The sequence below is a fragment of the Monodon monoceros genome, unplaced genomic scaffold, assembly GCF_005190385.1.
Source record: "Monodon monoceros isolate NGI ecotype Baffin Bay Population unplaced genomic scaffold, NGI_Narwhal_1 Super_Scaffold_5, whole genome shotgun sequence".
Classification (NCBI taxonomy): Eukaryota; Metazoa; Chordata; class Mammalia; order Artiodactyla; family Monodontidae; genus Monodon; species Monodon monoceros.
The window spans coordinates 33,923,260-33,949,555 of record NW_021703782.1 but is presented as its reverse complement, the minus strand read 5'-3'; the positions used below and the strand labels follow the sequence as shown (position 1 = coordinate 33,949,555).

Genomic DNA, 26,296 nt, shown 5'->3' with positions numbered 1-26,296 from the left:
GGAGGAAGGAGAAGGAGAAGAAAGAAGGAGAGAAAGGAAGGAAAAAAAGAAAGAAAGAGGAGGGAGGGGGGGGGAGGGAGGGAGGGAGGGAGGGAGGGAGAGAGGAAGGAAAGAAGGAAGGAAGGAAGGAACAAAATCTGACTCCCAAATATGCCAGGTATCCTTAAAGCTAGTAAACTTGAGGTTACATTCACTATTGGGAAAATGGGCTCAGTCAGGTTCTAAATCTGAGCAACTTATTTCTGAGATGGTTACATTCCTTCAGGATACACTCTAAGCAATCCATGTTACTATGTCAAAGGCTAATTATCACAGGGCTTTACCCCTAGTTAGCCCTTGGTCAATGGGAGCTGTCATCATTAACATCCCAGCATGATGAAGTTCCACAGTATACACACTGGGAAATGCTTCCTTCTGTATACACAGCCTTCCCCTGTTAAGTAACCACTCTTGACGGAAGGCAGCCCCCTAGCTGCTGGCAGAAGGAAGAAATAACTGTTTAGAGCTTTCAGATCCATGAACTCCAATAATTCTCAGGACAAGCTCTGAAGTCCCCCATTGTTAAAATAAACAATCATTTTTAGACCCTGACATAACAGCATTCTAAGTCCCCGAAGAAGGCTGCTCACAGCAAAGTGGCAATCCTACTACAATCCAAATAACCCAGTTTCTTTTAATGGGGCTCTCTGTACAGGCAACACAAAGTTGTACATGGGTTTTTGAAGCCAGGTTATTTTGGGAAACAAATGAATCAATTATAAGAACAACTGAGAAGGGCCCTGGTGGGGCAGTGGTTAAGAATCCGCCTGCCAATGCAGGGGTTCGATCCCTGATCGGGGAAGATCCCACATGCTGCCAAGCAACTAAGCCCGTGCACCACAACTACTGAGCCTGCACTCTAGAGCCTGCAAGCCACAACTACTGAGCCCACGTGCCACAACTACTGAAGCCCATGCGCCTAGAGCCCGTGCTCTGCAACAAGAGAAGCCACCGCAATGAGAAGCCTGCACACTGCAACAAAGAGTAGTCCCCTCTCACCCCAACTAGAGAAAGTCCGTGCACAGCAACAAAGACCCAACACAGCCAAAAGTAAATTAATTAATTAATTAAAAAAAAATGAACAAGTGAGAAAATGAAACAAATGTAAAAACCAAAGAACACCGTTTACCTTGTGATTCGAGGAAGTATTCGGTATTGAAAGAATTCCAGTGTTTTTTGTTTTTAAGGCAAGGAGAATCAAAATCCTGGCTGATCACATGAAGGTGTACATGGCTAGTTGAGAGGAAACAAAGACTGACCATTAAACCTAGCTTAATCAAAATGACAAAAAGTATGGGTATGTAAAATATTGATAGTGTTTCCATTTAACTCATTCATTCATTCACTTAAGACTATTTAAAGCAACCTAAATGTCCATCGACAGATGAATGGATAAAGAAGATGTGGTACATATACACAGTGGAATATTACTCAGCCATTAAAAGGAACGAAATGGGGTCATTTGTAGAGACATGGATGGACCTAGAGACTGTCATACGGAGTGAAGTAAGTCAGAAGGAGAAAACCCAATATATATTAATGCATATATGAGGAATCTAAAAAAATGGTATAGATGATCTTATTTGCAAAGCAGAAATAGAGACAGACGTAGAGAATAAATGCATGGACACTGAGAGGGGAAAGGGGATGGGATGAATTGGGAGACTGGGATTGACATGTATACACTGCTATGTATGGAATAGATAACCAATGAGAGCCTGCTGTATAGCGCAGGGAACTCTGCTCGATGCTCTGAGGTAACCTAGAGGGGAGGGAAAACCAGAGGGGAGGGGATATGTGTATACGTATGGCTGATTCACTTCACTGTACAGCAGAAACTAGCACAACATTGTGAAGCAACTATATCCTAATTTAAAAAATTTTTAAAAAAAGACTATTTACGGCTCATTAAGTACCTACTCGGGCCAAGCACTGTACTAGCACTGGGAATTTAGCAGTGAACAAAATGGGAAAGGCCTATGCCCTTACAGAAATTATATTCTAAAGAGGGGAGAGAAATAATAAATAAGTAAACAGATAAACAAGGAAAATTCAAAATGTTAACATTGCTAAGAAAAAAATAAAACAGGGAAATGGGATAGAGAGTGCCTGAGGGTAGAGGCTGCCTCTTTAAGTAGCTAGGGTGTCCAGGGAAGGCCTCTCCCAGGCAGTGATTTGAGCTGAGAAAGCAGTCATGAAAGCAAAGATCTGAAAGAGTGTTTCAGGGAGTGGGGAGACCAAGTGTGAAGGCCCTGAAAAAGGGCTTGGTGCAACCAAGGAGCAGAAAGGAAATATGGCTGGAATGGCTGGAAACAAGGAGCAGGAACTAGGTAGAAGCCAGATCATAAAGGGTCTTATAGGTTGGCAGAGGGTTTGCATTTTATTCTGATTACACTGGGGAACCACTGAAGGATTTTAAGCAGGGGAGTCCTGTTATCTGATTGACACTTGATAAGATCACTCTGGCTACTGTGTGGAGAAAGGACTGTAGAAAGGGTAAGGATGGATACAGAGAGACCAGTTAGGAGGCTGCTACAGCAGTCCAGGCCAGAAATAATCATGTTTTAGACAGGAGCTATAGCAGTCGAGATGACAAGAAGCAATCCAATTTTGAATATATTCTGGAATAGAACCAACAGCACCAACTAATGGATTGGATGTAGGTTTGGGGAGGTGCCACTTGCTAAGATGAAGAAGCTTCAGGAAAAGCAGGTTTGAGGAAGAAAACGAAGAGTTTGCTTTTGGACTTGTTAAACCAAGTAGGATGACTTTTTGTATAGCTTTGACTCTTAGAATCAGTAATATTTCACATTCTCCCAACAAATCATCAAAACTAACCAGTGCCGTGTGGGAATTTAAAATGGAATATAAGCAGTAACAAATAAACCTAACTGTATTACAAATAAAAAGGGAACCACACTGAAGGGGGTCAGGAAGAAAATAACTACCTAGTTAAGCTTGGAAAACAGTATTTTGACTGGATTCTGTAAAGATAAAAAGAACGTTATACAAAGCCTGTACTCTAGTGAGCAAAATGTCTTTCTCACCTGGGTGCGGATTAGCAATTCTGCAACTATTTTATGTGTATACTAGGACTGAACAAATAAGTGAACTAATTGTAGCTAAAGAGAGCCAAATTTCTCACTGTTGGAGAAAGAAGTCACAAAAAAGGAAACAGGAAGACAAGGATGAACCTGTGGAGTTGGACTGGAATCAGAAGTATCAGCATGAGCTCATGGCTTTCCATACACATGTACAGGTAGGTAAACAGAGAAATAAACAGAGAGGTGCATGTATCTGTGTGGGTAAGGATTCATGCATGTATTTCCTGGCTTCATCTGCTAAGAGGACCTAGAAGCAAAGATACTCTGGAACCAACCACTTCTCTCTACAGAAACCTCGTGCCCTAGTCTTGGCTTATAAATGTCATTATCCACTAAAAAGAACTAGGGCTCTTTGGAAAAGTGGTTCATTCCAGGGCTAGAACAGGAAAAATATAAGATAAGCCTGGAACATCTTGTTCCAAAAAATAAGGAGCCAGAAAATAAGGAAGAGCTCAAAAAATGTTTGGGGCATGTCAAAGTGATACAGGAGCCAATCTAAAGGAATTTCCAATGACCAAAGCTGGAACAATTTGAGCAACAAACAGAGATAGATTAAATTAAATCCTATAGACTAAAATAAATATCCATGAGTCCATACGTGTATTGAATAAATACATAATGGGGGAGAAGGGACAGTTCTTCCACACAGAGTAATTCCAATTAATAAATTAGAAGGAATGAGGGAAACATAAAATTACCATTAGGTAAACACCATAATAATAACTGTTGCAGGCAAGATCCACCAATAGATGCTAAAATCACTGGGCAAAAGTTTGAGGAGAAAATATATAGTAGCATAGTCTTAAACATCCCCCCCCAAGATATTCATCAATTACAAGGGAAAAACAGTAACTTTGAGTAAAGAAACCTGGCAGACATCACCTCAACGAAGTGATCAAGGTGAATATCATGAGCAACAAACCATCTCGACATCAGGCACTCCTTGATATGATGCACTGAGGACACACATCATTTCTGTGGTATATTGATAACCTTAATCTAGTCATGAAAAAACATCAGACAAACTCAAATTGAGAGACATCCCATAAAACAACTAGCCAGTACCCATCAAAAGTGTCAAGGTCATGAAAACCAGAAAAGGAGGAGGAACTGTCACAGATCAGGGAGACTAAGGAGAGACAACAAATAAATGCAATGTGGGATCCTGGAGCAGAAAAAGAATGGAAAGAAAAATGGCTGAAATTCGAATAAGGTCTAGAGTTTAATTAGTGGTGATATTATGGAAGATCTTTGTTCTACTTCATACTTCCAGTTTTATATTTTCTAAATTGAAAATATATTACTTTTACAATAGAAAAAATATTTATTACCTTTTCCTTCCTATCTTTAATTTATTCAAAATGATATCATAAAGAGTGATCATAGGGCTTCCCTGGTGGCGCAGTGGTTGAGAGTCCACCTGCCGATGCAGGGGACACGGGTTTGTGCCCCAGTCCAGGAGGATCCCACGTGCCGCAGAGCAGCTGGGCCCGTGAGCCATGGCCGCTGAGCCTGCGCGTCCAGAGCCTGTGCTCCGCAATGGGAGAGGCCACAGCGGTGAGAGGCCCGCGTACCGCAAAAAAAAGAGTGATCATAAAAGGATATGTAACTGGAAACTTTACTTACTGGTCATTTTGCTTCCCACCCACACCAGTCACAGCTCGTGCCTTTAGCATTCTCCTTAGCACAATAGCAGATGCAGAAAACAGACGTGTGAACACAGGGTGGGAAGCAGGGGGTGGGATGAATTGGGAGATTAGGATTGACATATATACACTACCATGTGTAAAATAGATAACTAGTGGGAACCTGCTGTATAGCACAGCGAGCTTAGCTCTGTGCTCTGTGGTGACCTCAATGGGTGGGATGGGGGCGGGGGAAGGGAGCTCCAAGAGGGAGAGGATATATGTATACATATAATCGATTCACTTCGTTGTACAGCGGAAACTGACACAGCATTGTAAAGCAACTACACCCCAATTAAAATTTTTTTTTTTTTTTTTTTTTTTTTTGGCGGTACATGGGCCTCTCACTGTTGTGGCCTCTCCCGTTGCGGAGCACAGGCTCCGGACGCGCAGGCTCAGCGGCCATGGCCCACGGGCCCAGCCGCTCCGTGGCATGTGGGATCCTCCCGGACCGGGACACGAACCCGTGTCCCCTGCATCGGCAGACGGACTCTCAACCACTGCACCACCAGGGAAGCACCCCAATTAAAAATTTTTTTTAAAAAAGGGTATGGACACCATGATTACTACGTGAAAAGGGCTTTGTGATCAAGGGCTGTTAGTCATGAGCTCTGCAGTATTAGGGAAATAGGATTATGGGTGACTTTTTGCCCTAAATTTTTGAATAAGGTTTTAACAATTAAAAAATATTTTTTTAAGGAGATACAACATAACTTCCACCCTGTGACCTAGCAATTCCACTTCTGGGTATTTATACAAGAGCAAAAAGATGAAGTATATCCATGATATACACAACAACATGCATGAATCTCAAAATCCATTATGCTGACCAAAAAAAGACAGAAAAAGAGTATACATTGTATGATTCCACTTATATGAAGTTCTAGAACAGACAAAACTAATCTATGCTGAAAGAAAGGAGAACAACACGGGGGGATTGAGGGGAGGACTGCAAGAAAGGAGCACAAGGGAACTTCCTGGGAGATGATAGAAATGGTCTGTATCTTGATCACAGTGATAGTTACATGGCATATACATCAAGACTGATCAAACTATAGATCTTATTGTGCATTTTATTGTATGTAAGTTATGCCTCAATTTAAAATAAAGAGTATTGATGGGGAAAAAATGTGGCACAAAAATTTCACTCATTAAAGTAACCAGTAATCTAAGTCATAATTACCCACCTAATAAAATGTGAAGACTGTTAGGTGGTTAAATAAAATAACCAAAAGAAATTCTGACACATGCTACAATATGGATGAACCTTGAAGACATTATCCTAAGTTAAATAATCCAGCCACAAAACAACAGATACTGTATAATTCCACTTATACGAGGTACCTAGGGAAGTCAAATTCATAGAAACAGAAAGTAGAATCGTGGTTGCCAAGGGCTAGGGGGAGGAAGGAATGAGAGGTAATTCAGGAAGATGAAAAAAGTTCTAGAAATAGATGGTGGTGATGGTTGCACAACAATGTGAATGTACTTAATGCCATTGAACTGTACACTTAAAAATAGTTAAAATAGTAAATTTTATGTTATGTATATTTTACCAAAAAAAAAAAAAAAACAGCCTAAGATAAAGACTCAGAAACCCAATCCCTCTGCTTATCTTGTTGCTTAGCTCAAAAGAATTGGAGATCTGCCTTGCTTTCATTCCTTGAAAAGAATCAGTCATTAATTTCTGAATCCTTCTGGGTATGAGCCAAAGGAAAACAGGCTCTACACTTTTTTCTCATTTTATTTTAAATCTTAGATCTACTAGGCTGTCATGAAAGAATTCAGTGATGCTTGCCTCCTTCAAAGCAATGGTTCCTAATCATTTAGGGGTTATAGATGCTTCTGAAAAATCTGATAAAAGCCACTGACCACAGTTCTTCACCCGAAGGCAATGAAGCTGCTTCATCTAGTTCATAAGTTAGGCTCTCAGAGTTTACACTTTGAGAAGAACAAAGAACTGAAAGTTATCAAATTATAAGCAGAAGTAGGAACTCAAGGCTTACGAGCAAGTCAGGCAGGAGGGTTGAAGTTTCAGCCCACCTGCCTTGGAAACACCCCACCCTACTCCCCTGGACCTCAGGGCTATAAGCACAGTCAGCAGACCCAGGCTGAATCCATCTGTCCACCTAGATAGAACCAGGACACACCAGCACTCCCCACAAGGCTTACCTCATGCTGGGAATGGCATGGTAGCCCAATCGGAAGCGGAGTTTGCTAGACCCAGCGAAGTCTGCAATCACTTTTTCCCCCACAGTGTGCATGTGTCTGAGGAGCTCAAGGTGTTCTCCGGTCACAGCCTTCAGACTGGAAATGGAGGCCCATGGTAAGACCAGCCAGTGGTGACGAGCCTTGGGGTATTTATCCTTAATCACCACCACCTGGTCATCTTTGTAAACCTAGCAGAGGGGCACAAGAGAAGGAAACGGACATCTACAGCGCATCTTGTGTGTGCCAGATACAGCCACATTCATTAACTCACTTAATTCCCACCACAACCTTGTGCAGAAGGTCTTAGTATCCCAATTTTGACCAATGAAAGCACAGACACTCAGATAAGTTGAGTGTCTTGCCCCAGGTCACATAGTTATCAGTACTAAGTGGGAAGTCTAGAATTCCAACACAGATCTAGTTGACTCCAGTCTGTTTTCAGTCACCACACTACACAGAACACACAGAAGAGGCACATAGTTCCTGAGGATCTGATGTAAAACCCCTGAAGGCATGAATTCAAATGCACTATTCTCACTCTAACACAGCAGACCACATGATACATGCAAGTGTGTTCCAAGAAGCCCTATCAGATTGCCCCTTGTCACCCCAGGATGTAATTTAAGAACTCAGACTCCTCCCAGGATGATGCCTGACTATTAATCCCAGGGCAGCCCAGTAACTACAGTCACTATACATTATCTGACACTCTGTTGAAAGAGACCACACTAAGGTTAACACAACTTCCCTTATAATAATAGTACCCAGAAGTTTAGGAGGAACAAGGCAGAAGGGATATTCATTTGAAGAACTTGGCTTCTCTCCAAAGAACTCCAGTTGCTAACTTACTGACAATGAGAAAAGCCACTTGATCTCACAAAATAGCCCAGTAAAACGAATCTCACTCAGAAGGACTAATCTCCTTTGATTTCATTTGTAGTTATGAACTCTGTGAAGTGATCATTTAAAACGTGAAATGTATTTCAATGCCAAAATTTTATTCTGACCTGCATTTTGGGGTCCGCCATTGAAATCTTCAAGCCTTGACTCCAGTGGCCCAATGATTCCTAGAGCAAAAAGGGGCAATGTAAATCACAAATGCGATAGTTAAATTTGTCAGTAGTTAATACTGGACGTCAGCAAAGTCCAACCAAACTTGGAAAGAAGGTCAGTCTTTAAGAATTAAACTATATCTCTTTACCTCAATCTTTTCCTTTATGAACCATAAGCCATCCCCATTTTCTTCCCATATTCAGAGCTGCATGTCTAGACAGAGGCTGGAAACACCAGAGTGTGAACTGCATCTTCTTTGCCCTCTCCCACTCCATCTACAACCTAAGTTTCCACTTTGACATCAGGATGTGAATCACATGATCTATGAAGAATGTTCCAATCTTAACCTTCTATAGATATACACTGACCCATTTTAGCAGCTCAGTGTTAAGCACACTGCCATTATCACCCTACCTTCAAGGGGCTTACCTCAGAAATTCAAGAGAAAAGTACATAAAGGGATATTCACCCAAGTGACTGGTGACACAAACAAGTGACTCTTTCATCATGGTTAATAACCCCTTAGGCATGTCTGGGCTTTACTGCGTACAAAACAATTAAGTAGTCATTACACCTCATTTAATCTCCACATCATCTATCAAGCACACTACCCTCACCTTTTTGGTGGATGCATCTTTCTCCTTTTTTGGGGGCACAGAGCACTGGCTAGGGTTGCTCCCAGGTTCTAGTCTTGTACTGGGCTCAGCTTCCTGGGCAGCATCCCTTTCTACAGAATCACTGTTGCCTGACCTCTTTCTCTTCCTGTGTGTTTCCAGGCCAGGGTTCTTTGTCTCTTCCTCAAACTCTATGATATATGGATAAAGTTCATTCACCAGGTGGAGGACCTGGCCAGGCTGCAGCTTCACCTCTTGGTCTTTCCCAATTATGAGTGAGTCAATGCTGGTGGGATTGACCCCTACCTATGGAATAATCAGAAAATAATTATAATAATAGCAATAACACCATTAGCAATATAGCTACTCCTATGTTCACCACTTACTATGTGCCAGGCACTGTGCTTAATATTCACTTCCGTTACTCTGCCACTTCCACACGTGACAGAGAACCCTTTATTGGCTGGCACAGACATTCTAAAGTCAACAGTGTAAGAAAATCATCAAGTATAACATGGAAATCCAAGTTACAAATAAGACATACCTGCTTTACCTTGACATATCCTTTGTTACACTCCGCTTTCAACTGTACTGAAAGAGATTGAAAAAAGTTAAACCCAAATGCCATGAAGAACCAGGCACTTGCTCCTGTTCTCCTTACAAGACAATGAAGCCTCACTCCAGGAGGCAATGTGACAAGGGTTTCCTCAAAGGCCTAAGAGCAAAATCATCCATTATTCAGGTGGCTAGGGCTCCAGGTCCTTCCATAAAATGCCCAACAGTGTACATACTCCCTTAGCTACTGCTAATATCTTTATAAGGCAGCTACACTGAATCCCCACAAGTCTCCCTATTCCAGAGCCCTTGGCCCACTCAAGATCACAGACTCTGCAGTCAGGAAAGGGGACCCATTTCTCTCACAAGCTCTTATATCTCAGGATTAAATCAAGACTTCCACTATTGTATGAAACCATCAGATGCCTTCAACAGAGAAAAAGGTAAAAGATACGTTCCTGGAAAACTGAAGTTCAGCTGGCCTTGGGTAGGAGGAGTAGAAAGAATATTCTAGAAAAAGGATTGCAGGGACAGAACAGTCTGAGCATGTGTGGGAAGAAGTAACACTAAATACTTGTGTTCAGATACGTGAATAAAAAGCTTCTGGACAGGCTGACATATACATCCCTACAGCTGCTGCTGTGACAAGGCAGACAGAGAGCAAGAAGCAGTGTCGGCTTCTGTATGTTTGGCTTAGCCAGCTCAAGCATGGCATTTTTCTTTTTCCCATTTAGATTAACTCATGTGGGAAAAACCATAATCAGTGCTGCAGACTCCAAGCCTTAGGAACCATGGCAAACACACTGCAGGGGGAGGCCTGGTAGCAGTGAGCATGTCTGGAGTTTACAAGTAAAAAATGAGGTACATGGTAAAGATTTTTCCTAAGGACTTTCATTTCATTAAATCCCACAAAAGACATTTCAAGAGCTAGATGTCATAGTCTTTTAAAGATACCACCCTCTGTGTGTGGCAAAATGTAAAGGACGAAACCATCCCATCACTTCTCAGACATGGTTCCAAACTGGAAATCCCAGAATTCAATTGTCTCACTGCCCAAAGAGGAATCTCCCTGGGCAAAGCAGAGTGCAGAACTCAGTTCCACCAACCCATAGTACAGGATAGAACCTGCCTGCTCCCAACACTGAATATTAACCACTTTCAGAGGGTGGAGTCAGGAGTGCATGGGGCCCTAGCACTGGCTAAAAGAGCTCAGTTCCTGAGTTTTGTTTATGGCACACAAAAGGTTTTCCATCAGTAGCATCCAGGAAATGTACATCTTTGATTATATCACCATCTGAGGGAACCAAACATGGTAATCTCCACAATCCTATGACCAGTTACCTTGCTGTCGAGAACATTTCTTGTCAGTGATCTTGGTCTCGGGGCTGCGCCCAACCATGACTGCTTCCAAATGTGGAAGTTTGATTCGCTGGTGCCGATTGTCCTGTCTCACCAACCAGCACACCCGCATCATTAGTCTGAGAGACAAAACACAAGAGAATCGCTGGAAAAACTAGCACAGGTCCTCCAGGACCACACCCCAGCACCACCACACATGCCATTTACCAGCTGTTCATCTTGAGGCAAGTGACTTCACCTCCCTAGTCTCAATTTCCTCACCTGTAAAATGTGATAATGACAGGACTCATGAAGGTGTTGTGAGGATTAAATAAAACAATATGGGTAAAGTATTTACTTCTGTTCCTCAGTCATGCTATGTAATCAAATATTTGTTATGTTTATTGATATACTCTATGTGCTGGACATTAAGCTACCTGCTGAGGATCAAAGAACGATGAAACATTGTCCCTAGCCTTCAGGGGCCTGGAGTACAATGGGGCAGACTCATATATCAATTATTACAACATAATGTAATATCTACTATAAGAAGGGAGTAGCCAAATATGGCCTTAGCCCAGGGAAAGGAAAGCCTAACTCTTGTAGGGAGCATCAAAAAGGGCTTCACGAGGAAGGGATATTCACACTCAGTTTTAAAGGGTGAGAAGCTTGCCTGGCAGAGAGCTAAGGACATAAGAACAGAGGATGTTCTCCATAGGCATCAAGGTTTCCATTCCTTAACTGTCAAAACATACTGATGTTAGAACAACACATTTTACTGCCATCTGCCAGAAGATAGTCATCATAAATATACAAACCTACAATTTCTAAAGTGTGAATGCAGCACCTTTGTGCAATACACAACCTGCACAACACTACTGGAGGGTCTGATATTCTTTTGTAAAACAACTTTTATGGTCATGTAGGATATCAGTAGAAGAGAAAGAGAAGAAATTCGGGAGAGGGACGAGGCCTGAAGAAAGAGGATGGAGAGGAAAAAGAGCCAGGAGAAACTGTGAAGGTAGACTTATTGCTGACTGCATTTGGGGAATGACAAGGGAGTGAAGGTTTCTAATTCGGAAATACTCATTACCCAAAATGAGGAATACACTGGAGACATAATTTAGGGATAAATGATAAGTGAAGAAGAGATGATTTCAGATTGAAACGCAATTAGATTAAGTTGCCTGCAGAAGATCCTAGAGTCACACTAGGATATATGGGTATGAAGCTCAAGGAGGGGAAGGGACTGAAGGTATATATATATATATATATATATGTGTGTGTGTGTGTGTGTGTGTGTGTGTATTTTTTGAGACTATAAAGTGCATTATTTGGAGTCTTGGGAATTGCAATTCAGGAGACACAGTTTTGAGTAAAACTGAAAGTGTTTCAGGGGAGAGAAAGAATCAGGGGCTTATAAAGGTAAATGCCACAAGGTTGTTAAAGTTGTAAGAATTATGACCAGTTCTGACACAAAACGGAAGTATTTGTCCTTAACTGAATGTATATATATGAGAGGCATCAACATGTCACAGAAGTTAGGGTAAAAAGAGAGGATGAGATCACCTAGGGGCAGAACAGGGAACTGTGGGAGGGACAGACTAGATCTTTGGGACACCTCCCTAGACTCCAGAACCCTACTAATGCTCAAGCCTCTAATACCCTCTCCTTGCGAAACACTCCTTGCAGGCAAGGCAACACTCAATCAGCCGCTCTGCACAAGCTTTGTATCCAAAGGGGAGAGAAAAGAAACCAGATTTTTCAAAATCAGAGTTTCACTACCATCTGCAAAGACAGAATAACACAAAGCAGAGTGAGCAAATGAGTGCTGAAGACGTGCAGTCACAGAAATAGGATCAGTCAGGAAAGGCTTTGGAAACTGCCCAGTAGAAAAAGCCAAGAGCCAAGGGGACTGATAAGAAAGAAAAGGAGTGGGAGTGGACATTCCACTTCAAAAAGCACAAGTGACGGTACAGATTTCAGCAATGACAAGCCATGGGTGAGGGGTGAGAAGCAGACCTTAGTTGGCCAACCCAGAGGAGCTGCCCCAGAGAGTCACCCAAAAAAGGCAAAGGTGTTGAAAGAACACTAGGCCAAAAAGTTGAGATTTAACAATCCATAGGAGACAACTGCCAGGGTCTGAGCTGCAGAGTGAGGTGAAATGATGCTGTATATAGGCAGGCTGGAGTGGAGAAATCTAGAGTCAGAGATGAGTCATTTAATAAATTAAATGTGGGCCAGAGTTAGGTCTAAAAGGCAACTCCTTTGTGAGGGAGCTGATGCAAGAGCATGAAGAGTCAGCTGTAAATCTAAAATCCTAAACCCAGAGCCTCAAATGATGATGGTGCTACAGGCAAGTCCCACTTCTAAACGCTATGTGTTCAGAGGGGCATGTTTGCTCTTGCTGGAAACTGATGAATGAGCAGGTAATGGACTGAGAAATGAAGTATGTCTTCATTAAGCATTGGGAAATAAGTCATCTGGTGACTGACTACTCACAGTAATAATAAAAGAAGCCTGAAGAGAGAACAGTTGGATAGCAGGGACAGGAGGGAATCCAGAGGACAGCTGAGAGCATGGCTGACTTTTGCAGGATAATAGGACCTACCCCTCCTGCCCCACACAAACATACATTCACATGCTTCATTCCCTCTAAAGTTCTGAAGTTGTAATGTTTCTGTTTACTACACCTTGAGAAACTGAAGCAGTGACTACAGGATGCTTATGTAACTAACCTTAAGCAATATCTTCGCCCATTTCAGCCTCCAATTCCAACTTCTAGGAATGAAGCATTTTAGAATATGGGGAGCACATAAGGATGGATGTTCCTGAATCTTTAATATAACTCATCCAGTAAAACTCCATAAACTGCAAGCTCTATGACAGCAGAAGTCAAGGCCATTTTTCCTTCCACTATACCCTTAGCACTTAATATCTAGCATACAGCAAGAATATAATAAATATTTGCAAGTGAATGACCAGATAATAATCCTATCCAGGTTCTCCTCCCTTCCTTCTCTCTCCCCTCCTCTAGCTCCTCTTAAGTGGGGTGCTTTGCTACTCTCTCTGAGCAACCCCATCTCCACATTTATGTGGGTAAATCCTAATTCTCTATTTTTCAGCCCCACACTTTTCACTCCAGAGTTGTAGGGACTGGTCAGAAAGAAATTCTGATTATTTCTTAAGGGACCCAAGGGATCTGATGGGCCGCACAAGGCCAGAAATCTGGTAACCTGGAACACGCTGTCCAGAAGAATGTTCTGCAATGATACAAGTGTTCTAAACACTAACGCAGCCACCATGTGACAATCAAGCAACTGAAATGTAGCTGGTGCAACAGAGGAACTAAATTTCTTACTTAGCTTTTTTAAAATTTACCTTAAAGTTATGATAGCTACACGTGGCTGAGGGCTACCATAATGTCCAGCACAGCCCTGATCAATCCCAAATCCCTCAGGCTTGAAGTTGAGACTCTCATACTTTAACCCCACAGAGGTTACTTATTTCACCTCCCACTTCTTTTCATAAAACTAGTCCCATTTACCCATCCCTCTCTCTCCTTCCTTCCCCTCACATACATCCTTCAGGTATAACGTACTACATCAGGTCTCCCAAGTAAGTCATTATGAGTATGCTCTCCTGGTACTGAATTATACTCTTCCCTTCCTCCTAAAAAAACAAAAAATTCTTTTCAACCTCCAAGTCCCACCTCCTCCCTGAGGCCTTCACAGAGCCTTCTCTCCTCTACATCTCCTCTTCTCTTCTCTACATCTTGTTATTGCGTGTGGTCGGATTTACCTTCTCTGAAAATGAAATATGGATGTAATCCCACTGGCCAAATGAGATTATAATCTCCTTGTAAACAGACTGCATCCATTCAAGGAACTCGGAGGAAGGATCTCTGGAAGTCACTGGCCTAGGCTAGGTCTGGTCTTGTACTTTTGGATCTGCTGGTCTTCAGCATACTTTTATCAAGTGCATACCATGTGCTAGGCACTTGCTAAATGTCTTACTTACATCATCTCATTTAATCTTCACAACTCTCATTCTAAGGAAAATTTAAGTCTTAGAGAAGAAAAGTAACACGTTCAAGTCACACAGCCAATGTGTGCCAGAGATAGGATTTGAATTATTCCAGAGAACGGGTTATTTTGTTGCTGTTGTTGTCTTGTTTTGGGTTTTTTTGACCACACTGCATGGCTTGCAGGATCTCAGTTCCCCGACCAGGGATTGAACCCAGGACACGGCAGTGAAAGGTCAGAATCCTAGTCACTAGACCACCAGGAAACTCCTGAGAATGGGTTCGTAATCACTACATCATATACTTTTTGTCTTCAGTCATTTGATCATTCAATCAAAATTACTGCATGTCTACCATGTACCTTATGCCACCCTGGTGCTGGGAATAAGGAGGTAACACATCTCACTTGTATTGTATGATGCAGGTATTATACATCATACCTGCCTTCAAAAGGCTCAGAGTCTTGTGGAGGAGAGACTCAAAAACAATTGTAACAAATGTGGAAAGTATAATGATTGGTCTATGCAAAGGGTGTTGTGGGAGCACAAAGCTGGAATATCCAACCTAGACTTGGAGAAAGGAGGTGTCAAGGAAGGTTTCCAATAAGAGGTGGGCCTAAAATGAGACCTATACATTAACTGGGTTAATTAGGTGAAAGTGGGCAGCCTAATTAGGTGAGGAGCAGGAAGAAGAGAAAGGAATCAGAGAGAAGATTCCAGTCAAAGGGAACAGCAAGGGCAGTGCACAAAGAAACAGCACAGTGCACATGAAGAAGCAGTTCAGGGCTGCTGCAACCTAAGTATGAGGTAAAAAAAGAGGACGGAGATGCAGGCTGGTCCAGATGAAGCAGAGCCCTGGGTGACCAGCTGCAAAGCTCAAACGTTAGAAGCTCTAATGGATTTTGCAATTTAGTAAACAATAAATATTTGCTGAATGAGAGAAAAGATTGTATGAATGAACAGACAGATCCTCTTAAATATTATTAGCAGGACTTTGACTCAGTCAGATGTGTTTTCAAAGATCATTTGGGGGAGGAGGGTAGGTTGTGTGGAGAACTGATAACGTCGGATACAGGACTAGAGTGGGGGATACCAGTTAGAAGGCCATCATATTTCAGATCAAAGAAGATAAGGTCCAAAGTAAGACAATAATAGAGATGGAAAAAAGAGCACAGATTTGAGAAATATTTAGGGGGCAAAATCAACAAGATTTAGTGATGGATGTGCTAAGAGTAAGTTCAGAGAAGACAGAATTTGAACAGTCTGTGGGACTCGCAGGCAGAGCTGTCCAGGGTAGTCAGAGGTGAGCACGAAACTCAGAGGAGATCTAAGCTGATACTTCGATTTGGGAGCATGCAGGAGGGAGTTAAAACCAAGCTAGTTGATGTGCTCACCTAGGCAGTGTGTACAGAATGAAAAGAACAATGGGCCAAAGTCACAAGCCTTGTAAACACCCAACATTTTAGGAGAGGAGGAAGAAGACTATCCACAGGAGAAATGACTGGTGAGAGAGGCACATGGAAAAACAGCTAGAATGTAAGCTCTTTAAAGGAAGGAGGCACTTTGACTTGTTCATCTCTATATCACAGTACATGTTTGTTGAATAAATCAGCTGAGTGTATTGTCCTGAGAAGCAAAGGAGTAGGGAGTGAAAGGTATCATCAAGTTTCAAAAGCAGCAAAGGAATCCAGTAATGACTGAAGAATGTCTATCTGGTTTGATAATCAATCACTAGTGACTACAGGATAAAATTTCAGGGGAATGACAGATCTGAAAGCTAGACTGCAGAAAGGAACAGGAGGTGGAGTTGGAGACAGAATTTAGAATACTCTTTTAAAAGTTTGGATGAGAGGGGAAGAGAGTTACTGCATGAGAGCGAAAGGAAGATGGATCACTAGGAACTTTTTCTTTCTTTCTGGCTTGGGAGCGTGGGGGGGCGGGGGGATGACACACACATGGATATGAGAAACCTGACCTTGTTTATACATAACTGGGACATAAACAAGGGCACAAAAGACAAATGAAAACAAGGTCTCATAGGTGAAAGTATAAAAGAAAGGTCAGAAGCAAAAATAAAGGAAATTGCTTTGATCAAGAGACAGCTCATTCTCTGATACTGAAGGAAAGGTAAAGATAGGGGTAAAGCTAGATGACTGTATGAAGGGAAGGCAGAGGCAGAAATTTGAGGGAAAGCTCACCTGATGACCTCAATTTTCTCCCTAAAATAGTACACAACAACAGAGTAAGGTGTTTGGGAACTTGATAAACAGTTGAGGAAAATCAATATAAAATAGTGGATAACATCCAAGCCTCTGAAATCCAACTGCTCAAGTTCAAATCTTGCCTCCACCACCTACGGACTGTGTGACTTGTGGCCAGTTATTTAAGCTAAGTCTTTTATTTCTTCAGCTGTAAAACGATATTAATTAGTGCTCTACACCACAGCGTTGTCACAAGGGCTAAATTAAGAAGAAAAAGTTCAGTATCTGGCAAAAAACAAGCATTCAACACTACTATCACTCTTGTTAATAGTAGGTAGGATGAAAGCAGGAGCTAAGGAAATGTAAAAAGATCATCCGAGAGCACTGTGCAACTATGGTGAAAGGGCACAAATCTGTTGTGTCTTCCCACGTGAAGAGTCCTGTCTCAAGTGTTCTAATGACGCTCAATATAAATCAAATTCTCAAAAGGCTCCAAACCTGGACCACATTAATTCCACATAGAAATTATATCCTTGCTTTGTTGAACCGCTATCACCGGTCTGCATGAGAAAAGGCTTGCTTCTTCTGGCCTTCCTGTAAGGCCTGTTGAGGACGCTGTGAAGGGCCCTCAAGTTCCTCTCATGGAGCGTTTCTGGAGAAAACAATGTCCTTCCTGACAGGCTGCGCCGCCTCCTTGGGTTGGACAGTGCCCATTCTCTAATCTTTCCTCTGCTTGTGTTCCAAGCTAGGTACAGGTACCAGGGGCACAGGTGAACGAACGTGAAGTGGGACGGAGGCCAACGTGAGCGCCACCAAAACACGGCAGACGGGAAATGGGCAGCCCAGAGCCCTAGCGCCCTGGAGCCGGAGGATGCTGCAACGCCTGCCGGGAAAGAAGCCGTGAGAGCGTTATTCAGGGCACATCACCTAACAGGCAATAGCGGACCCGGCCTGAGGCCCACTCCCACGGCTCTCAACCCGGCAGGCAGAAGAGGTAGGCCGATAACCGCCTTACCTAGAAACGGCGGAGGCTGACAAGCTCACGTTACTCCTCCACTTCCGGCGCTGTGGGATGACGTCACGAGACAGACTCGCGAGCAACCAGTGATTACCTGCTGACAGGATCTCGCCCGATGCCCGGATCCGGAAGTGCCCGCCCCACTTGGACCTGTATTGGGCCACGGTCCAAGTTTGGATCTTGGCAGTTATCCCAAAGAGGACGAGCTTTCTCAGCATCTGTCTATGCGAGAGCTGCTACCCCGTCACCACCTCTTAGTTTCTGAAATGGGAGAGACTTCAGGCTGCTCTCCTCTCGGTGGCCGTTTCTAGGCAGCCGTCCAGCCTCCGACATTCCCTTCATAAGGAAAAGCTCACTACTTTTAAGGCCACCTTTTGCGCTGTAGACAGTAGCTGCTTGTGGCCGCCCCCTTTCAAAGCTACAATCTGCTTTCTCCTATTCTGGGGTAGAAAGGACTGGAGGGGAGAAACCTTAGCGGAGAAACCTGCTAAGATTTTTTAATGCTGTCTTCACTAAATGAACTGGCTGAGGGGCAGTCAGGGAGGGGAAAAGCAGGATGTTGTAATGAGATGTGTTTACCGATTTTTACTGCAATTCCAAGATGTTCCCTAAGAGTCATATATTGCAATTATTCGAAGGCATTCTGGCAGATGGAAAAACTCCTCTCTCATTTGGAATATTGTTTCCTTCCAAAGAAAATCAGAGACTCAATGGTATGATGGCGATTATCAGAGCTATAAAAACAGAGTGGGAGGATCTTCCAGGAAACACGGAAGGGAGACTTGACAGTTGTTAGCAGAGAAGATGCAGGTTTATATTAGGGTCACACCAGTAAGTGGAGGAGCACAGGAAGCTTCTCAGCAGCCACACAGGCCTCATGGCAGTGGAATGTGGTTCACATTGCTCGAGGTAAAGAGAGGCTATTCTGGTGACCTGACCAGTTATTTCCTCAGAATTAAGCTTCTCTTAGCCTCTACTTCAACCTGACCTGCCTATGTTGTGTCTTGCATTCAAAACTGGACTGGATTATTCTAATTGGATTATTCAACATATATTGTGCAAAATTGGGCAGCCTATTAGGTCTAGTTGGATTATGCAACATATACTGTGCAAAAATGTCCAGCCTATTAGGTCTAGCCATTTCTCTATAGCATACTACCGGCCCAAGAAGCAGGGTCACATGGCATAATGCACGGCTTCGGGGCATGGCAGGCACAAAATTTTCAAGGACTCCAAAACCAAAGATTTATCACAAACACATATATAGAGATTAATAGAGAATAAGCCTGTGGTATTTATCTAATGCAGTAGCCCTCAAAATATAATCCTTAGATCAGTAGGAGTAGCCTCAAAACACTTGGGAACTTGTTAGAAATGCAAATTCTCAGTCCTCACCCCAGGCTTACTGATTCAGAAACTCTGGGGGGCGAGGCCCAGCAATATGTTTAACAAGCCCACCAGGTTATCCTAATATTGTACATGCTTAGATTTGAAATTCACTGATGGAAGGCAAAGGCTTCAAACCACACACTGTGATAAATGTGTTTTGTTAGTATACTCAGAGTTTTGGAGTTTTTTTGTTTGGTTTTTTTCAAATAAAAATTTTTTTTCAATTTTTAATTGTGGCAAAATACAAATAACATAAAACTTACCATCTTAACTGTTTTTAAGTGTATAGTTCAGTAGTGTTAAGAATATTCACATTGTAGTAAAATCTATCTCCAGAACTTTTTTTTTTTTTTTGGCTGCATTGGGTCTTCGTTGCAGCGCACGGGCTTTCTCTAGTTGCCGTGGGTGGGGGCTACTCTTCGTTGCAGTGCACGGGCTTCTTATTGCGGTGCCTTCTCTTTTTGCAGAGCACGGGCTCTAGGCACGCGGGCTCAGCAGTTGTGGAGCACGGGCTTAGTTTCTCCGCGGCATGTGGGATCTTCCCGGACCAGGGCTCGAACCCGTGTACCCTGCACTGGCAGGCGGATTCTTAACCACTGCACCACCAGGGAAGCCTCCCAGAACTTTTTAATCTTGCAAAACCAAAACTCAAACAACTCCCCATTTCCCCGCCCCCAATCCCTGGCAACCACCATTCTACTTTAAGTTACAGTGAGTTTGACCACTCCAGATACCTCATGTAAGTGAAATCATACAGTATTTGTCTCTTTGTGACTGGCTTATTTCACTTAGCATAATGTCCTCAAGGTTAATTCACTTGTAAGTGTCAAAACCTCTCTCCTTTTCAAGGCTAAAAAACATTCCACTGCATGTATACACCACACTATTCCACTGCTTCCACCTTTTGGCTATTATGAATAATGCTGCTGTGAACATCGTTGTACAAGTATCTCTTTGAGATCCTGCCTTCAATTATTTTGTATATATACCCAAACTTGGGATTGCTGATTCATAATTCTGTTTTTAATATTTTAAGGGACCACCTACTGTTTTCCATAGCGGCTGCACCATTTTACATTCACACCAGCAGTGTACAAGGGTTCCAATTTCTCCACATTCTTGCCAACATTTGTTATTTTCTTATTTGGGTTTTTTTTTCTTTTAACAGCAGTCATCCTAATGGGTGTGAGGTAAGGTGATATCTCACTGTGGCTTTGATGTGCATTTCTCTAATGATTAGCGATGTTGAGCATCTTTCCATATGTTTTTTGGCCATTTGTATATCTTCTTCAGAGAAATATCTATTCAAGTCCTTTACCCATTTTTTAATCATGTTATTTTATTGCTGTTGCATTGTAGAAGTTCTTTTAATCTTCTGGATATTAACCCCTTATCAGATATATGACTTGCAAATATTTTTTCCCATTTCATAGGTTGCCTTTTCACTCTGTCAACTGTGCCCTGCACAGAAGTTTTTAATTTATTATTATTTTTTTTTGGCTGCATTGGGTCTTCGTTGCAGTGCGCAGGCTTCTCATTGCGGTGGCTTCTCTTGTTGTGCAGCACAGGCTCTAGAAGGCAAGCTCAGTAGTTCTGGTGCACAGGCTTAGTTGCTCCGCGGCATGTGGGATCCTCCCAGACCAGGGCTCGAACCCGTGTCCCCTGCATTGGCAGGCAGATTCTTAACCACTGCACCACCAGGGAAGCCCCAGAAGTTTTTAATTTTGATGTAGTCCAATTTATCTATATTTACTCTTGCTGCCTATGCTTTTGGTATCATATCCAAGAAATCATTGGACGCTTTTCCCCTATGTGTTACAGTTTTAGGTCTCACATTTAGGTCTTTGATCCATTTTGAGTTTTTTTTTTTTTATATGGTATAAAGTAAGCATCCAACATCATCCTTTTGCATGTGGATATCCAGTTTTCCCAACACAATTTGTTGAAAACACTGTCTTGCCTCCATTGAATGGTCTTGGAATACTTGTTGAAAATCACTTGACTACATATGCAAGGGTTTACTTCTGGGCTTTCTATTCTATTCCATTGGTCCAGTACCACCCTGTTTTGCTTACTGTAGCTTTGTAATAACTTTTTAAATCAGGAGGTGAGAGACCTCCAACTTTGTTGGTTGTTTTTTTTTTTTTCCTTTTTCTAAGATTGTTTTGGCTATTTTGCTCGGGGGGGGTAATTTTTTTTTTAATTATAACAGTTAGAAATTAGAAAATCTTGCATGAAAATCAGGATTCTTGGTCTCTTGGGAAAAAAATCAAGAAATCCAGCAAATTCTGGCAACAAACAGCTGGAACTGGAGTGGCTGCCAAGTGCTCTCTAGTTGCCATTGTCTCCACCCACTCATTTACATAATCTGTCCCGTCCCTTAAAGGCCCTTCTTTCTTTGATACTTTGAGACTCCTGGTCTAAGGGTAAGGCTGTTGGAGCCAGAGGACCAACCTGGGGAGGCTGCAGTGGTCTGGTTCAGAGATTTTCTCAAAAGGAAAAATACAGAGTTCTGAGAGAAAATATAGCTAGGAAATTTTGTTTGTTTGTTGCAGGAGAGAGGGTAGAGTGGGAGGGGTTGGGGAGGGGTGTCAGGAAAGACCTATCTAAGGAAAGGACAATTAAACTGAGTCCAGAAAGATGAAAATGAAACAGATAAGACTTGGTAGAAGAATATTCTAGGTCTATAATCTAGACTGAGGAAAGGGCATGTACAAAAGCCCTACAGTAGGGCTTTTAGCATATTCTTTCAGGCATGACAGAAATCCAATGGAGCTCAAGAGTAGTTTGTAAGAGGAAAACGGTGATATATGAGCGAGGGTCAGATAGTAAACCATTCAGGAACTGTATGTAAGCTCATCCTATAGTCAATGAAAAAACCCTAAAGAGTTAGCCAGGGAGTGACATTATTTGATTCTCATTTTATGAAGATCACTGTGGCTGCTGTGAAGAAGAACGGATTGGAAGGGAGGATGAGAATAGAAAGGCTGAGAGCAGTTAGGAGTTTACTGATGTAGCACAAAGGATATTGGCAGCCTGGACAAGAATACAGAAGTGGACTGATTTAAGAGCTATTCTGGAGGCAGTAGCAACTGGATAAGACAAGACATATTCTTCTCTGTAGGCCAACCTAGGTCAGACGGCAAATAACAAAAGTCACTTAATGAGGATAGGACCAAAACCTAGTGAGCTATACATGTAGTTGCATCCTTCACATATCCAAAAACTTCTCACTGCGAGTACCTACGACTCTGCCTGAAAGCTTCCTCTGGCCCCAAGAGCCTACTCCGACTGCATACAGGCCAGAAGGGATGGGATTTACACTCCTGGGAGCAGTAGTGAAAATGATGTAAAGAAGTGAATGGGTGAACTTGTTTCCACACCCCTGGGGCGAAACAACTTTGAAGCATACACTACTCTGTCTCCCAGAGGCTCTCCAGCCCCAGTTGTCTAGAGGGGTAACCTGTGCATTAACCCACCAGTACTACTTCCCTCCCATCCCTGTCTCACTTCTCCACTCCCCTACTGATGCTTCCTGCTATCATCTCCTAAACAAACTAATTGCACTCAAATCCTTGCCTTGTGTATGCTTCTGGGGGAATACAACCTATACACTCCTGTTGAACATTTTCTTTTTTTTTAATTAATTTGTTTATTTATTTATTTATTTATTTATGGCTGCATTGGGTCTTCATTGCTACGTGCGGGCTTTTCTCTAGTTGCAGCGAGCAGGGGCTACTCTTTGTTGCGGTGCATGGGCTTCTCATTGCAGTGGCTTCTCTTGTTGCAGAGCACAGGCTCTAGGCGCACGGGCTTCAGTAGTTGTGGCACACGGGCTCAGTAGTTGTGGCTCACAGGCTCTAGAGCGCAGGCTCAGTAGTTGTGGTGCACGGGCTTAGTTGCTCCGCAGCATGTGGAATCTTCCCAGACCAGGGCTCGAACCCGTGTCCCCTGCATTGGCAGGTGGATTCTTAACCACTGTGCCACCAGGGAAGTCCCTAGATATTTTCTAATGATATTTTATTTCTCTTTTTTAGGTAAGTTAGTAACTCCTACTGCTTCCCAACTTTTTGATGTCATGGCACAAAGATAAAATTATATATGCAGATCATACTGGGGTCACCTTAAGGTCTATGAGGAACTTGGTTTAAAAAAATCATTATATTTTCTTTATAATTATATGTGATAAAAATTTTAAATAGACCATTTGAGAAAATAACATTGATTCTGGCTAAATATCCAAATAAAATATCTTAAAATTTTTCATAAGAAACTTGACCATGTTTCTGTGAATATTACCTTTTTGACATTAGGTTTCATGGTGAAATAGCTATGTCATTTCTGATTAAGTTTTTAATGATAATCTTTTAAAATTCTTAGAGTCACACCCATAATTGGCGTACCAGTAGAGAAGTTCTGTCCTATACATCCCAGAGTAAACATGCTAATGTATCCATAAACTATACCCTGCAATTTACTTTAAAATTTTCCACCTATAATTTACACTTTATTGTTTTCAACTCCTACTTTCAATACTAGTTAACCTCTCCCACTATGTGTTGATTTCATAGCTTAACTCTCTCAAGAATCTAACTTTGCAAGAGTTTAGGGGATCGTCACTGTAATCCCAAGGACTAACATTCATACCATTGATGGTTCCTGTTAGAACTTTCATTTCAATTAATCAATTCTTATTTGTGTAAATTGCAGATGTTGTGGTGGTCTCTTCTGAAATTTCTTATAAACATACTAATTCTAACTTATCCTGTTTACCTTCTACCATCTCTTCATTGCCAGCCTTGTACGAGCAATGCTGAACTTCTTACCCTTCCATCCCCTCCTCCTCAGTACTCTAGAGAGATAGATGAGCTATCCCTGCTAAGCCCTGGCACAGCTGTAATACTCTATTGCATTCCTTGATGTTCATGCTATTTCCTCTGGAATGTTCTTCCTTATTTTCTCCCTAATTCACTCCAGCCCCCTCCAATCCATTTACATGCAACTAGAGAAAATATTTCAAAACACAAATCTGACTAAACTCAGTAACTTTTAGTCTTACTTTTGAACGAGATGTTATCTATCCCTCTAATCCTATCTACCACTTTTTCCTTGCCTATCCACATACCCAACACAGGGGGTTTCTTTCAATTTATTGAACCCATTCAGTCAAGGTTCTCTGGTTGGAAGCTGGAAAAGTACTCTAGCTAACTTAAAGACTGATGCGGCTGCCCTTGGTACCATTCCCAAACCATATGAATCCTGTACTATCCAGGCCCTCAACCTCACAATTACACAGAGTTAACAGTAACTCCAGAACAGGAGGGCCTGGGCTCCTGGCACTGTCAAGATCAGTTCTTCCCTCTGGTCAAGTAGGAGGGACATGGATTTAGGAGCCCACATGGATACTTGCATCCCACTAGAGGCCAAGATTCTCCAGGGTCTTGGCCTCTAGCCAGATGAAATGAGAGAAGCTCTAGCTTTCCATTGCTTGGTACATTTTTTCATTCATTCAAGTATTTTTGAGCAGCTTCTACATGTCAGGCATTGTTTTAGGTGCCAGGGCCTATACCACAGTGAACAAAACAAAGCTCCTGCTTTCAAGGAGCTTACAATCTAGTGGGGAGAGGCAGACCATAAAAAAGAAATATATGGATAGGGACTTCCCTGGTAGCGCAGTAGTTAAGAATCCGCCTGCCAATGCATGGGACACGGTTCAATCCCTGGTCCAGGAAGATCCCTCAGGCACAGAGTAACTAAGCCCATGTGACACAACTACTGAGCCTGCCCTCTAGAATCCGTAAGCCACAACTACTGAGCCCACGTGCCACAACTACTGAAGCCCGCACACCTACAGCCTGTGTTCCGCAACAAGAGAAGCCACCGCAATGAGAAGCCCGCGCACCGCAACGAAGAGTAGCCCCCTCTCGCTGCAACTAGAGAAAGCCCACGTGCAGCAACGAAGACCCAACGCAGTCAAAAATAAATAAATTGTTTTAAAAAAGAAGAAATATACGGGTCATGTGGGGATAAATGTTATAAAGAAAAAGCAGGATAGAAAGTGATGAGGATACTTTGTTTATTGTTGAAGGCCTTTTTTTGAGTAGACCTGAAAGAAGGAAGGAAGCCATGTAGATATCTAGGTGGGAAGGGAAGCCATCAAAGGATTTTAATCAGAGGAGTGACTTTTTGAGCCCTGCCACCTCCAACCACCACAGAGTGACATTTTTTTTTTTTAATGCAGTACGCGGGCCTCTCACTGTTGTGGCCTCTCCCGCTGCGGAGCACAGGCTCCGGACGCACAGGCTCAGCGGCCATGGCTCACGGGCCTAGCCGCTCCACTGCATGTGGGATCTTGCCGGACCGGGACATGAACCCGTGTCCCCTGCATCGGCAGGCAGACTCTCAACCACTGCGCCACCAGGGAAGCCCTGAGTGACATATTTTTTAAAGGGTACATATTTTTTAAAGAGTCATTCTAATTATTTTATGGCACCAGGATCTTAAAGAGAGAGAATGGTTTACAACCTGCAGTTTCTTCAAACCTCAATGTCTATATCCATTCAACAACCGCTTAGAGTGCCTCCTCTGTATTTGGCAGTGAGCTAGGTGTTGAGGACAGAGAAGGCAACAAGCCAGACCCAGCCCCTCCCTTTAAGGAACTTTCAGTGCTGGGAGCTCAGTTCCAGCACACACTCAGCTTTCACAGACTCACTTTTGAGCTCTTCTACTCTCCTGAACTTGTCAGTGCCATTCAGATACTGACCTACCTGTGATTTCTCCCATTTGTCTTTCTCACTATACTTCAGACTGGATGCCCAGTGGCATTTTCCTGACCGTGGTTTGGCTCCTCTTGACAACCAATTTGTATGTCTATACTTTTACACTATTCAGACAACCCTGGGACCCTCCTACTTTGTCACTCTTTTCACTAGCAAAGATCCAGCTCTGCATATCAAATTAACACAGTTAAATTAAATTTACTTTCTTTCTTCACCATACTTTCAATGAGTAAAACATCTACTTAACACAGAATAATATTGGCCTAAATTATATGGCCTGTAACAGA

General features: G+C 42.5%; 1 protein-coding gene across 5 annotated transcripts in view; it reads right to left on the bottom strand.

Moving 5' to 3' along the window:
• APTX (aprataxin) overlaps nucleotides 1-17,876 on the bottom strand; it is a 58,889-nt gene extending 41,013 nt beyond the window's left edge. For 2 of the 5 annotated variants that reach the window (XM_029202452.1, XM_029202453.1), the window contains exons 1-7: nucleotides 17,322-17,754; nucleotides 10,603-10,739; nucleotides 9,251-9,297; nucleotides 8,710-9,012; nucleotides 8,047-8,106; nucleotides 7,001-7,227; nucleotides 1,169-1,272 (exon numbers count right to left, since the gene is read on the bottom strand). In XM_029202452.1, coding sequence (XP_029058285.1) covers nucleotides 1,169-1,272; nucleotides 7,001-7,227; nucleotides 8,047-8,106; nucleotides 8,710-9,012; nucleotides 9,251-9,297; nucleotides 10,603-10,739; nucleotides 17,322-17,389 — 946 coding nt within the window. In that variant the 5' untranslated portion in view covers nucleotides 17,390-17,754. Of the gene's footprint in view, nucleotides 1-1,168; nucleotides 1,273-7,000; nucleotides 7,228-8,046; nucleotides 8,107-8,709; nucleotides 9,013-9,250; nucleotides 9,298-10,602; nucleotides 10,740-17,321 lie in introns of all 5 variants that reach the window. The other 3 variants (XM_029202454.1, XM_029202451.1, XM_029202455.1) reach the window with 3 other exon arrangements.
• Between the last annotated feature and the right edge of the window lie 8,420 nt (nucleotides 17,877-26,296).